The sequence below is a fragment of the Hemicordylus capensis genome, chromosome 2, assembly GCF_027244095.1.
Source record: "Hemicordylus capensis ecotype Gifberg chromosome 2, rHemCap1.1.pri, whole genome shotgun sequence".
Lineage (NCBI taxonomy): Eukaryota > Metazoa > Chordata > Lepidosauria > Squamata > Cordylidae > Hemicordylus > Hemicordylus capensis.
The window spans coordinates 184877309-184890402 of NC_069658.1; the positions used below are offsets into that span (position 1 = coordinate 184877309).

Genomic DNA, 13094 nt, shown 5'->3' on the forward strand with positions numbered 1-13094 from the left:
CATGCTGTTCTGGTAGCTCCAGGTCTTAACACTCGCATGGGTTTCGGAGGATGAATATAACTGAAGGAAGCCTGGGCGGATGCACGGCTGGGGGAGTGAGTCATGTGACTTGCTTCGGGGGGGGGCAAGGCAATGGACCCCCAGACAACTGTCTCCCCTTGCCTTATTATAGTTACACCCCTGTATATAGGGCTTTCAGCACAGAAATGCCAAGACTCAGAGCAATGCTATTGTGCGGCCACAGAGAATCATGGCCATTGGCAGCTTGTAGTTTTTAACCAGAAGTTCAGGTTGTCTCCCCTGCCTTAGATTAACTGCTTCTTTTCCTAGTCTTAAAACACTAGTCTCCCCCCCCCCCGCCCCATTCCTATGTCCTAATCCATGTCACGCAATTTCATGTTGAGAGAAGAGAGCTGGTTTTGTGGTAGCAAGCATGACTTGTCCCCTTAGCTAAGCAGGGTCCGCCCTGGTTGCATATGAAAGGGAGGCTAGAAATGTGAGCACTGTAAGATATTCCTCTTAGGGGGTGGAGCCGCTCTGGGAAGAGCAGAAGGTTCCAAGTTCCCTCCCTGGCTTCTCCAAGATAGGGCTGAGAGAGATTCCTGCCTGCAACCTTGGAGAAGCCGCTGCCTGTCTGTGAAGACAATATTGAGCTAGATAGACCAATGGTCTGACTCAGTATATGGCAGCTTCCTATGTTCCTATGTTCCTATGTCGCTACCCCAAGGGACAGAGGTAGCCATCTCAGGGAATGAATCACCAGAAGGAGCTGTTGGGCTGGCAGATGGTCACATTCCACCAGAAAGTTCTCCCGAGCAAGCCCTGTTGAAAGGAACAGACAATGCATAAGAACATTAGCAGGAAAGAACATTCCTGCTATAAACATTAGAAAGAACATTCTTTCTTTCCAAACACTCAGATGCCAGAGAATATCGTAAAGCAGGGATTCCAAACCTTGGCTTTCCAGATGTTGCTGGACCCAAGGGCGTAGCTATAATTCAGGGCTGTACAACTTCAGCCCAGCTGTTTTGGACTACAACTCCCATAATCCCCAGTCACAGTGCCCAATCATCAAGGATTATGGGTGTTGTAGGCCAACATCTGCAGGAGGCTGAAGTTGTGCAGCCCTTATATAATTGAACGGGGAGGGGGAGACAAATATTCTTATGCCCCTAAGGGAGAGCGGCACATCAGCTGATTGTCAGTTTGCTCTTTGCTCTTCCCTCCTGCCTCTCTAGAAAAGAAAGAAGGGGCCTTCTTTTCGTCTTCCACCTTTTTTATCCCAGGGTCTATTCGAACCTTGCCATGCCCCTGATTGGACTACAACTCCCATCATTGGCCATTGTGGCTGGGGATGATGGGAGTTGTAGTCCAACGACATCTGGCAACCCAAAGTTCAGAACATTCAATTGGTGCTATGATGCCTACGGAATCCAGGCAAGCAATAGCCATTCTAGATTCTGGGATGTAGCTATAATTGAGCAAATGGGTTCAAGGAACCCTGGCCCTCCCAGCTCCTGAGCCCCCCCCCAGCTCCACCCCTATTTTCTTCATTATCTCTCTCATTCCGAGGGGCTGCCGAGGAGAGGAGGGAACACGGCCCCCTCTACCCTAGCTATGCCCCTGTCTGGATTAATTCATCTTGAGTTTATGGGGAGAACCTATTTCTGGCATAGCTGGAATTTAACAGGCGACACTTTCCCCCTAGCTATGCCAGAAGTGGGTTCTGAAAATTCCAGGAGTGCTATTTGAAGATAGATAGATAGATAGATAGATAGATAGATAGATAGATCCTGACTGTCCTCACTTCAGTTCCTTTCCTTGGGGAACAACCTGAGCCAAAGGAAAAGAGGGGAGAAACGGACCAAAAACTGCGCCCCGCGCCTCCTCTTCCTCTCTAGATTCCGCCTTCCTGGTCAGGTCATTCTGGCCAATGAGAACGCAGCGGGGCGGGGCTCGCGGTCTGTACACAGCCACCACGTGGAGCCGGGGTGGGGACTGGCATGGGCCAGGCAGGCAAGAAGGCAGAGTCAGCAGTGCTGTTGGAAACCGAGCTGGATGTTCTTGAGGCAAGGAGTGGGTGGACGGGAGGAACCGAGCAGTCTCTGCGGCTCCCTCTCCCCCACCTACCACCAGCATCACCTCCCCTTCATCTGTTGGCCTTCCCTGCCTCCCTCCACCCGGTGTGTCCTCTCTAGTTTTTTTTCGCCTCTGTGCGGCATGAGTTTTCTTCTGGGTGGCAGAGTGTGCACACCGTAGATCCGGAGTGGGACCCCTCCCCTCCCCTCTTTCTCTTTCTGGGATCTTCGCATAAAGAATCACCGCGCCAAGCTTCTTCTCTCGGCAGAAAGTTGGCTTTCCCCTAACAAACAACAAGCGAGGCTGCCGGCTGGCTGCCGGCGATCCCCATCCTCTCCGGCGCGCGCTGCAGATGGAGACGACCCAGTACTTTGTCACGACTCCTGCTGCAGCGGCGGCGGCGGCCACGGCTCTTCCTCCCGGCGACGAAAGCAAAGGAACAGAATCAGGCCATTGATCGGGAGACGGGAGAGGCGGCAAACCCGCTGGCTTGGGCAAAGAAGTTGGCGTCGAGCTGCTTGCTTGGTTGCTGCGATCGACTGTTTTGGCCCCGGAATCGTCCTGCAGGGATCGCCTTCTTCGTCTGCCTCTCTCCGAAGAGCCAGCCCTTGCTGCAGTGGCTGAAGCCACGTTAAAGGATCCCCCTGCCTGTGGGATGGTGCTTTGTGTTCGTCTTGGGTTGTGCTTTTGAGCTGCCCGTCTTCACTCTCACCACCACCAGCCTGATGGAAACGCATTGCGAGGGATCTCCGAAATATGGCTAGAAATGGCAGAGTAGGAGAGGCACCTTGACACGGTTCAGATTTCCCTGCGGAGGGGCAGGGCTTAGCTCTGGAACCTCTTTTCAGTGCCAGGGCTGCAGCCGAGGGACGTGTGAAGTAACGCTCAAGTTGCAGTCTGGTGTGTCTACTACTTACTTAAAGGTAGGTCCCCTTGAACCCGTTGGGTGGGCATCACTTCTGGGTAGCCACGCATGGGATGATGGGGGCACAGCAAGGAAAGCTAAGCACATCAGGGCAGGGAGCCTTTCCCCACTGAGTAAATCTGCAAAGGATCCGGTGGCAAAGCTTCTGAGCATGTGCAGGGTGCCCCCAGGGAGGAACGGCATCTGCCTCCCCACATATGGGGGCGGGGGGGGGGCGAGATTGCTAAGGCAAAGAGCATAATTCTAGGCCACTTAACACCTCTCGTTTTAGAAATGAATATTGATACTTGGCATTTGTATGGCTTTTAGAGTGTTCAGAGCACTTCACATACCTCTTGTAATCCTTCCAACAACCCTGTAAGGTAGACCAGTATTATCCCTTTATTGTAACTGGAGGGAGAGGCTGGGAGAACCTGGCTAGTGAGTGAGGCCAACTTGTGGGTTCATGGCAGAGGCAGGATTCAAACCAGGGACTTCAGATTCCAACTCTGGCCGCGTAATCCTGTGCACGTTTACTTAGAAGCAAATCCCACTCTTTGGTAGGGCTTCCTTGCAGGGAAGTGTGCCTGAGATTGCAGTGGCTCAGCCACTATGAAGGGCAAGGTACAGGGCTGGCTGCTTCAGCTGCAGTGGGGGAAAGGGAGAGAGAGAGAGAGAGAGAGAGAGAGAGAGAGGACGGCCTTGTTGTTGGCACTGGGGGTTTAGGATGTGCTTTGAGCCCACAGTGACAGTCTCCTTGAATTCATTATGGTCTCTCATTTTTACTACTGTGGAAAGGCTGCCTAAGGAAGGGTTTTGTTTTCGTGGTTGCTGGTTGGAGGCTGGGGCCCTCCCTTGGGTTCTCTCATCAGTCCTGGGAGTGAGAAAGGGACACCGACCCATTAGCAAGGGAGCACAGCCTGTGAAGGACAGGCTCAGTAGGCCCAAGGCATTGCTTTGCCTCAGGCAGACCATCCAAAGGGCACCACACCTCCCACTAATTCTGCTACAGCTGGAGCCTAGTTGAGAATGAAACACGTTCAGGAGGGCTTGCCTGGGGAAATGGTCAATGCCCGCCCTTCATGGCACCCTATATCCATTGCCTGAGGCAACTATACCTCGTGGTACAGCCAGCCCTGGGAATCCGAGTCCCCACTCCGCCATGGACTTACTTCGCGGCCTCCGGGAAATCCTGTCCTCCAGTTTAGTATGGTGAACTTCAACTGTGTAACAGTGCCCTACTTCAAAGGCTAGCCACCTAATGGCGCAGCGGGAAAATGACTTGACTAGCAAGCCTGAGGTTGCCGGTTCAAATCCCCGCTGGTATGTTTCCCAGACGATGGGAAGCACCTAAATTGGGCAGCAGCGATATAGGAAGATGCTGAAAGGCATCATCTCATACTGCACGGGAGGAGGCAGTGGTAAACCCCTCCTGTATTCTACCAAAGGGCTCTGTGGTCGCCAGGAGTCGACAAAGGCTATCAAGTATGTTGTGGTTTAAAGGTGTTGCATAAATGACAACTGGGCTACAACAAGTTCACGCTCATCACACTGCCTCTGTAGAGCCGCTGACCTAAGCATCTATACTCGCAGTCCGTTCCAGTGAACTCAGTGGGATGTTCGTCTGAGGAAACACCTTTAGGATCATGCTGCGGGAGTAGGGTTCTCAGCCTTGGGTCCCCAGATGTGGTAGGACTACAAGTCCCATGATCTCCAGCCACAATAGCTGGGGGTGATGGGAGTTGTAGTCCAACCACATTAGGGGACCCAAGGTTAAGAATCCCTTCTGCAGCACATCTCTCTTCCCTTCCTGAGTCTTGGGCTCTCTCCCCTTCCTCCATTAGGAATCCTGTTCAAGATCAGTTAACACACACAGATTAATTCCTCAGTCTGCATGTATGATATCAAGAGGTGATAGGTGTGTGTGTGTGTTCTAACTGTTTCAATGCATGTTGAGGAATGGAGTGACAGTTAAGGGTTGGTCAACTTTTCAGCTAGTCCCTACATCTGTGTCTTTATCGGAAGCTTAAGAAAATAAAGAGAAGCCTTGCTGGTACAGGCCCAAGGCCTATCTAGTCCAGCATCCTGTTTCCCACAGTGGCCCACCAGATACCTTTGAGAAGCCCACAGGCAAGAGGTGAGGGCATGCCCTCTCTCTTGCTGTTGCTCCCCTGCAACCGGTATTGAGAGGCATCTTGCCTCTGAGGCTGGAGATGGCCGAGAGCCACCAGACTAGCAGCCATTGATAGACCTGTCCTCCGTGAATTTGTCTAAGCCCCCTAAGCTTGAGGGGCAGAAATTAGCAGCAAGTGATCACAAGTTTATCTCTGTGTTCTGCAGACCAATCTGCTGTTAAAGGCATAAAAGCCGGCCAGGCTTTTGTTTGGTCTGACTGTTGGCAACCCTAAATTAGAGACAGGAAATTATAGAGCGGAGTGTGGTAATTATTCCAGATTAATTAATCCACAGTACTCATGGGTGTCTGGAGAGGGGACGGGGGGGGGGGCAACTGCACTGAGCCAGTCCCACTGAATTCAATGGGGCTTACTCTCAGACAAGTGGGTATAGGATTTGCCTCCCCTTGGGAAAAGAACCCATGACATTCAGCTCATCGCATGGGCTGCAACTGGTTTACATTTTGCAATTGGACACAATTACTCTGTACACAGAGTACAGAAGACATGCATAGTGCAATAGTCTGGAAAGGTGCGTGTAGGTCAGGAATGACTACTTTTATCATGCAGGCCAGGGCATGGGAGATGTTGATTGTCTCCCAGGCATTCGCTACAGTAGCTTTAAAGAAGAAGGCGTCTGCTGTGCATGCTTAAGCCCTTCAAACATGACCCACTGTGCATGCAAGATGTACTTGGGTAGCTGCACCCAAGAACAAAATATGGCAGAAGATGTTGCCCTTAAGAATGGTTCATGGCCCTAGTATATAAGTTGTACAGGCGGCAGGACCTGCCATGTGCAATGCCTTGATTGTGAATTTGGAGCTGGGGAGAGGGCTGACTTCCCGAGGAGGACCTACTCGCCTGCCATGAAAAGGAGCTGGTCACAATACTGATTTAAGATCTCTACACCCCGCCCCTCCAGGACACTTCTGCTTGGGGTGGCTCACGACATTAATCACATACAATATTTTAAGAAGAAGAATACAAGTTCAAAGGCCAAGCTAAAATCACATTTTAGAGTTACGCATTTTAGAAGTTTCAGACTAAGAGTTAGAAGCCAAAAGCTAAAAACGAAGAAACCTACCAGATATAAGCAACGGATAAAACAATTTTAAAAGCCTCTCTAAAAAGATGTGTCCGTTGTTTTTTAGAAAACATAGCGATGGTGGCCTACATGGGCACACAGTTTGCATTCAAGGGTCTAAGTGCAGTAGGGGCAGATGGGAGAGCCTGAGGCTTTGCCCTGCATGCACAGCTCCCATCCGTTTCAGTGAGGCTTGTGCCGAAATCTGTCTGCTGGAGTGTCCCCATGTTAATGGGGGTGGGGTGAGGTGGGATATTTTCCCACTTGTCTCCAGCCAGTCTTGCAGGTATCCAGAGCACAGAGTGCTGGTGATGGCAGCAGTGGCGGCAGCACTTGATTTAAGCCCAGAGTGGACCCCAGAACTTGATATTTGGTTCTAGACGCCAACCCTGCAGTGTGGGGAAACAACCAGGGTGTCACTGAGCATGTGCAGAGTGCCTTCCCTTCCAGCTGTCCGCCGACATAGATTGGGGGTTAGGGTTAAGAGGCTTCCGAATCCGACGATGTTCTTGACAGCCAGGCTTCAGCCCCGGCACGTCTTGCTTTGGAAAGTAAAGCCCCGGGCGCCTGCAGTATGTACACAGGCTGTGTTGTCATCCGGCTCTTGGCAGTTGCTGCCGTCTTCCCTCCGGTTGCCAGGAAGTCTCTCGTCAGCATCTGGCCAGGATGGAGGGGGACAGCAAGGTGCCAGGAAGGGAACACGCACTTCCTGTGTTTCCCTGACTCTGGTGCCTGCTCTCTCTCCCCCCCCCCCGCCTCACTCTCCCCTTTTGCTTCCCTCCTACTGCAGGTTTGTCTGGGGGTGGATCCCAAAGCCATGCAAGCAGCTCCTTGTCCTCTGGGAGCTTGAGAGACCCCACACTTGGTACCCAGAGCAAGCCTCTTCCTCTTCCTCCTGGCCCCGGTCTTCATTGCCCACCTCTCCCAGGCTGATCTGGATGCCTGCTTCCTACAGACTCACTCCCTGCCGGCCTCTGCTCCAGCACATCTGCTCCAGCGGTGTTGGATAGACTGTCCAAAGGAGTTTCTTCAGTCTGGGCTGCAACGTGTGGCTGTCTTCAGCCTGCAGGGCTTTGCCAGCGACATTCCTCAGGGCAGCACCTTTGGAAGTTTTGTATTGGCTCTTCCAGGCAACCCAAATCAGCCAGATTCACCCAGCGACACACCAAATGGTCCTCATTTGGGTTGGCTCCAGATACCGCCGAAGTGGCAAAGGATTCCCGGCCTAGCCGAACCAGGAAGAGATACTGAGGACAAGGTGGGCCAGAATCCCAGGCGGCGTGTCTGGGAAGCAGCTTTTTCCAAAGAGCAGACCACTTCGAGAAAGCTTTCCTTGGGGCCTCTTCTCCTCCAGACCCTCACCATTGCCTTGTCAGAGAGTCCTGGCGTCCAGCTCTCATTTTATACCTTCACCTCTTGGTTTTGACAGGCTGCATACCATTCTTCGCCCAACACAAGACTGAAGGATGGTTTCCTTCCACGCAGTAATGCCTCCCTGTGCCCTTCTGTCACCTTTCTAGCAAACGCCATTTCGTGGCAATGGGGAAGATGAAAACGGCTGCAATTGCAACATGATGTAGAGATTTCTCGGGGGCAAAAGTACCTGGGCCTTTTTGGTTCTGAATCTGGGACAGTCTCATCCCCCCCACCCTTGCTAAACTTCCTCTGCGGATTCTCTTTGCAATCGCTGAAAGAACAGAGACTAGCAAGGTGGCGGACCTAGCTTTTGATGCAGCCTAGTGTCTGCCGATTGCATTCTTGCGACTAGCAAATTTCACATGGTGCTCTAAGACCCAGGATAAGCGTGCGGTTTCTGACGAGGATTCTAAGTAGCTGGCCTGTGGCTTGGAGCCACATGGAAGACCTGGGCAAGTCCACACTGTGGCTACAGGCCGAGCTGGCCTCCACTTCCCCATGCCTGCATATCCTCGACTGCCGCAGCCGGGAGTTGTATGATTCATCCCACGTGGAGCGGGCACTGAGCGTAGCCCTCCCTGGGTTGCTGCTCCGGCGTCTCCGCAAAGGGAACCTTTCGGCTCATTCCTTGCTGCCTGGGCCCCCACAGGGCCTAGGGGATAACACAGTGTTGCTGTACGATGAAGGGACAAGGCAGCTACCCCGACCGGGGGAGCAGGAGGAAGATGAAGAGTCAGTCCTTGTGATGCTGCTGCAGAAGCTACGGGAGGAAGGTTGCCCGGCTTACTACCTGCAGGGTAGGTGTGCAGGGGAGAGCAGTGTTTGAACTTGTGTGTGTGCAGGAAAGATTCCTTCTTTACTTTCTGCAGAAACCTGGGGTCTGCTCAGTGGTGGCTCAAGGCCTCTGTGCACTTGAAGCAGGGCACCAAATGCTGCCCCCTCCATATACACCCTCTTCCCCTTCTTCCTTTTTTCAATGCAAAGGGCAGGAGGCCATCTACAGTGAGGAAAATAAGTATTTGATCCCCTGCTGATTTTGTCTGTTTGCCCTCTGACACAGAAATAACCAGGCTATAATTGGAATGGTAGGTTTATTGTAGCTATGAGAGACAGAACAACAACAAACAAACCCTCAAAAGCCCAGTGCCCAAAAGTCAATGATGGATTTGCATTGTAGTGAGGGAAATAAGTATTCAATCCCTTCACAAAAGATGTCTTAGTACTTGGTGGCAAAACCCTTGTTGGCAATCACAGAGGTCAGACGTTTCTTGTAGTTGGCCACCAGGTTTGCACACAACCCAGGAGGGATCTTGTCCCACTCCTCTTTGCAGATCCTCTCCAAGTCAGAAAGGTTTTGAGGCTGATGTTTGGCAACCTGAACCTTCAGCTCCCTCCACAGATTTTCTATGGGATTAAGGTCTGGAGACTGGCTGGGCCACTCCAGGACCTTCATGTGCTTCTTCTTGAGCCACTCCTTTGTTGCCTTGGCTGTGTGTTTTGGGTCATTGTCATGCTGGAATACCCATCCACGACCCATTCTCAATGCCCTGGCTGAGGGAAGGAGGTGCTCACCCAAGATCTGATGGAACATGGTCCCGTCCATCGTCCCTTCGATGCGGTTAAGGTGTCCTGTCCCCTTAGCAGAAAAACACCCCCAAAGCATAATGTGTCCACCTCCATGTTTGATGGTGGGGATGGTATTCTTGGGCTCATAGACAGCATTCCTCCTCCTCCACACACAGCGAGTTGAGTTGATGCCAAAGAGCTCGATTTTGGTCTCATCTGACCACAACACTTTCACCCAGTTCTCCTCTGGATCATTCAGATGTGCATTGGCAAACTGCAGACGGGCCTGTACATGTGCTGCCTTGAGCAGGGGGACCTTGCGGGCACTGCAAGATTTCAGTCCTTCACGGCGTAGTGTGTTACCAATTGTTTTCTTGGTGACTATGGTTCCAGCTGCCCTGAGATCATTGACAAGTTCCCCCTGTGTAGTTCTGGGCTGCTTTGTCACCGTTCTCATGATCATTGCAGCTCCATGAGGTGAGATCTTGCATGGAGCCCCAGACCGAGGGAGATTGACAGTTATTTTGTGTTTCTTCCATTTGCGAGTTATCGTGCCAACTGTAGTCACCTTCTCACCAAGCTGCTTGGCGATAGTCTTGTAGCCCAGTCCAGCCTTGTGCAGGTCTACAACCTTGTCCCTGACATCCTTCGACAGCTCTTTGGTCTTGGGCATGGTGGTGAGTTTGGAAGCTGAGTGATTGCTTGTTTCTATGGACAGGTGTCTTTTATACAGGTACTGTAACAAGCTGGGATTAGGAGCACTCCCTTACAGAGGGTGTTCCTCATCTCAGCTCGTTACCTGCATATAGTGAGAAGACACCTGGGAGCCTGAAATCTTGCTGGTTGATAGGGGATCGAATACTTATTTCCCTCACTACAATGCAAATCCATCGCTGACTTTTGGGCACTGGGCTTTTGAGGGTTTGTTTGTTGTTATTCTGTCTCTCACAGCTACAATAAACCTGCCATTCCAATTATAGCCTGGTCATTTCTGTGTCAGAGGGCAAATGGACAAAATCAGCAGGGGATCAAATACTTCTTTCCCTCACTGTATATAGGCCCACCTATATGTTGCATGATGTGACTGGCTCAACTTGCCTCATGGAAGGGTCGCCCTGTCTGCAATGCCTACTGCAGCCTTCTAGATGAATCATACAACTCAAGTGAGGCAGGAAAGAGGGGGAACCAGGAATCTGGCTGCCTGGTTAAAACCTGGAGACTCCCCCTGAAGCTTTCAAACTGCTGCTGCATCACATGAGGCAACTTTAGCTGCCCCTGCCCCTGCCCTCTTCCTCCCTGCTCCCCCACAGTCCTGTGACCTGCTCTTTCTCCACCTGTTGTAATGAGCAAGGCTCCAGGTGTGGCATTCACCAGGCAAGAAAGGGGGAGGCAGATGAAAGGATCGGTCTGGGAAGGGGAAAGATGGGCAGGAGAAGCCGTGGTTGGTTCAGCTTCCACTCTGGCCGCAGATTTAAATGTCAAAGGCGAATCTCTGAGTTGCAAGCTGGCAACCTTGAGAAAGGAAGGATATAAGGAGACATGTGCGGAGTCAAATCATAGGTCTGTCTAGCCAAGGATGGGCCATGACTCTCAAAGTTCTTGGGCAGATGTCTTCTCCCAGTTCTGCTACTTGAGATCCTTTAACTGGGGCTGTCATGGATTGGACGTTGGACCTGTGACTTGCTGCGTGCATACACTCTACCCCAGAGCTGTCACTCTTCCCTAAAGATAGAAGAAACCGCCAGAGAGAAAGAAAACACGAGCAGGATGCACACGTGGACCAGTCAGCACCATAGGGCAGCAACAGTTGTCCTCAAGGTGTAATATGGGCTAGGATTACCCTTCCCCCCCCCCGCTTGTCCCTACTTCTGTCTCTTTAACAGCTGCCTAGATGCAGAAAATCAGCAGGAGAAGGTTTCTGTCTCACTGCATCTGAATGGTGGCAAAACCTTCATCCATTCCTTGTCACCCTAACTCTTTGAAATATAGGAGGGGGCCTTCCCAGGAACCACTGGCAACCTGACATAGGCCTGTCCTGGACAGCTGTCAAGGATAATATCAAGCTCCACCTCTTAATCATCCCAGTGACTGGGCCAAGAGCCAGAACAAAATCGAATCGCAGTTGGTTGGGTCGCCAACTTGGGTAGGGTTGCCAGTTTTTCAGCTGGCTGACGTAGCTGTACCTTTAACTGCAGCTTGATCCGCAGGTTTAGCAGGTGATTGTGTTTATCTCCAGTGCTGTGAACAGCTTCATTTGCCAATTTTTGCAGGTCATGCTGCTGTTCCAAGGTGCAAGAGCGGGCCAAGCTGGACGTTCTGGTCAGTTGGCAGCTCTAATGGTGTGCATCATGTTTGGCAAGTGTACCACAAATCAGGTCCAGAATAGTGAGAGGCTGGGTGCCACTCTGGTCTTTATTCCAGTACATATGAGCTACACACAATCTCCCATTGCTTTACTATGTTTAGCCTCTGAGCCTATAAGCCAGAGAGCATTTATGTATGCATGCATGGATTTTACAATATACATACCATCATTTGGCAATAAAGCACCCAAGATGTTGTACAGCAAAGAAAAATTAAAATAGAAATATCACACACACGTACAAAAAGCCCACTTCATTTTGCATGTATGGGCCTGATTCGATGTTTCTGTCCAGAACAGCCAGAACTTCCATTCACTTGTGGCAAGCATGCGGTAGCTTTACTTGATTGGCTGGTTGCAGGGTTGCCAAACTGCAACCCGGACATTCAGGGCCAAACCAACATAAGGCACACAACTGTATGTATTGTTGCCCTGATTTTTCTTTTAAATCTAAGAACAGCCACAGGAGGGGGCTGCTATCTTGAGTGGAGCACTGGTAAGAGAAAAGGGCTGCTTAACATTTCCCTATGTGCCATTTTCCCATTCAAAATCGTGCACACACCCTTTGCTTTTCTCCTCAGGGGGAAAAGATGCTTGGACCTGTATCTTTTCCCCTGTGGGGAGAAAAATCTGACTAGAGGGGAAAGCGTTGAGGACTTCCCTCCCTCCCTGCTGATCTTTCCACTCAAAAGTGCCTTATTCCACAGCTGCCTTTCAGATATATTAAAATGCAGGGGCAAAACTACATGCAATTGCATGTTCTGCAAAAAATAAACAAACCTGAGGCTTTTAGTTCCTATATTATTGAAGGAATTTCTTGCGGTTGCTTTTCCACTAGAGGCTTCCAGTGCAGCTTCACCAAAAATAACAGGAGCTACCCAAGCCATGATAAACCACTGTGTGGGTATCTAGACAACTTGGAGGACGTTTTAAGAGTCAGACTGGCTCAGCTCTCCTTCCCAGGCACTCAACATTAAAGGATTCACTGTGGAGAGGCCCTCTCCACCCACAAGGTGGCAAAGCCCATGTGAACTTTTCATTCTGTCTTAATGTCTTCCATGTGTATTTCCCTTCATGGGGCATTGCTGTCAGGGTGTTTCTGCCTTCTAATAGGCAGAAATTCCACAAGTGAGAACTGTTTTTGCCATGGATTGGGGAGAAAGCTTTATCTGGTAATGTTCTGCCTGTCAGGCAGCTGCTAAGGAAAGGAGGCAATCACAGCCTCCATGTCTGTTGGAAGGGAATTCCCTCCTTGTCTGGTGTGTCTCCCCCCCCCACTTCCTGTTGCTGAGACCAGGAAGTGGAAGTGGGGTCCCATGTCCCCTGAGGCGCAAACCCTAGATTGGAGAGTTAGTGATTCACAAACAAGAAGGAGGTTGTGAGGATGAAATGGGTGTAGAGGATGAATCCTTGTGGGTCAGGGGAAGAGGAACTGAAAAAAGGAAGAACAGAAGTTTCAGAACTGCAACAATAAGAGAGATAACTTCTAGGAGTGTTAACATTATATAA

General features: G+C 50.9%; 1 protein-coding gene across 7 annotated transcripts in view; it reads left to right on the forward strand.

Annotated features, from left to right (window-relative positions):
• Positions 1–1993: 1993 nt before the first annotated feature.
• Positions 1994–13094, forward strand: part of DUSP9 (dual specificity phosphatase 9) — a 36661-nt gene continuing 25560 nt past the window's right edge. For 4 of the 7 annotated variants that reach the window (XR_008317142.1, XR_008317145.1, XR_008317144.1 and 1 more), the window contains exons 1-2: positions 1995–3002; positions 7032–8454. Coding sequence is in view for 3 of the 7 variants with exons in the window: in XM_053300281.1 (XP_053156256.1) it covers positions 8097–8454 (358 nt within the window). In the remaining 4 variants the exon portion in view is untranslated. Of the gene's footprint in view, positions 3003–7031; positions 8455–13094 lie in introns of all 7 variants that reach the window. The other 3 variants (XR_008317143.1, XM_053300283.1, XM_053300280.1) reach the window with 2 other exon arrangements.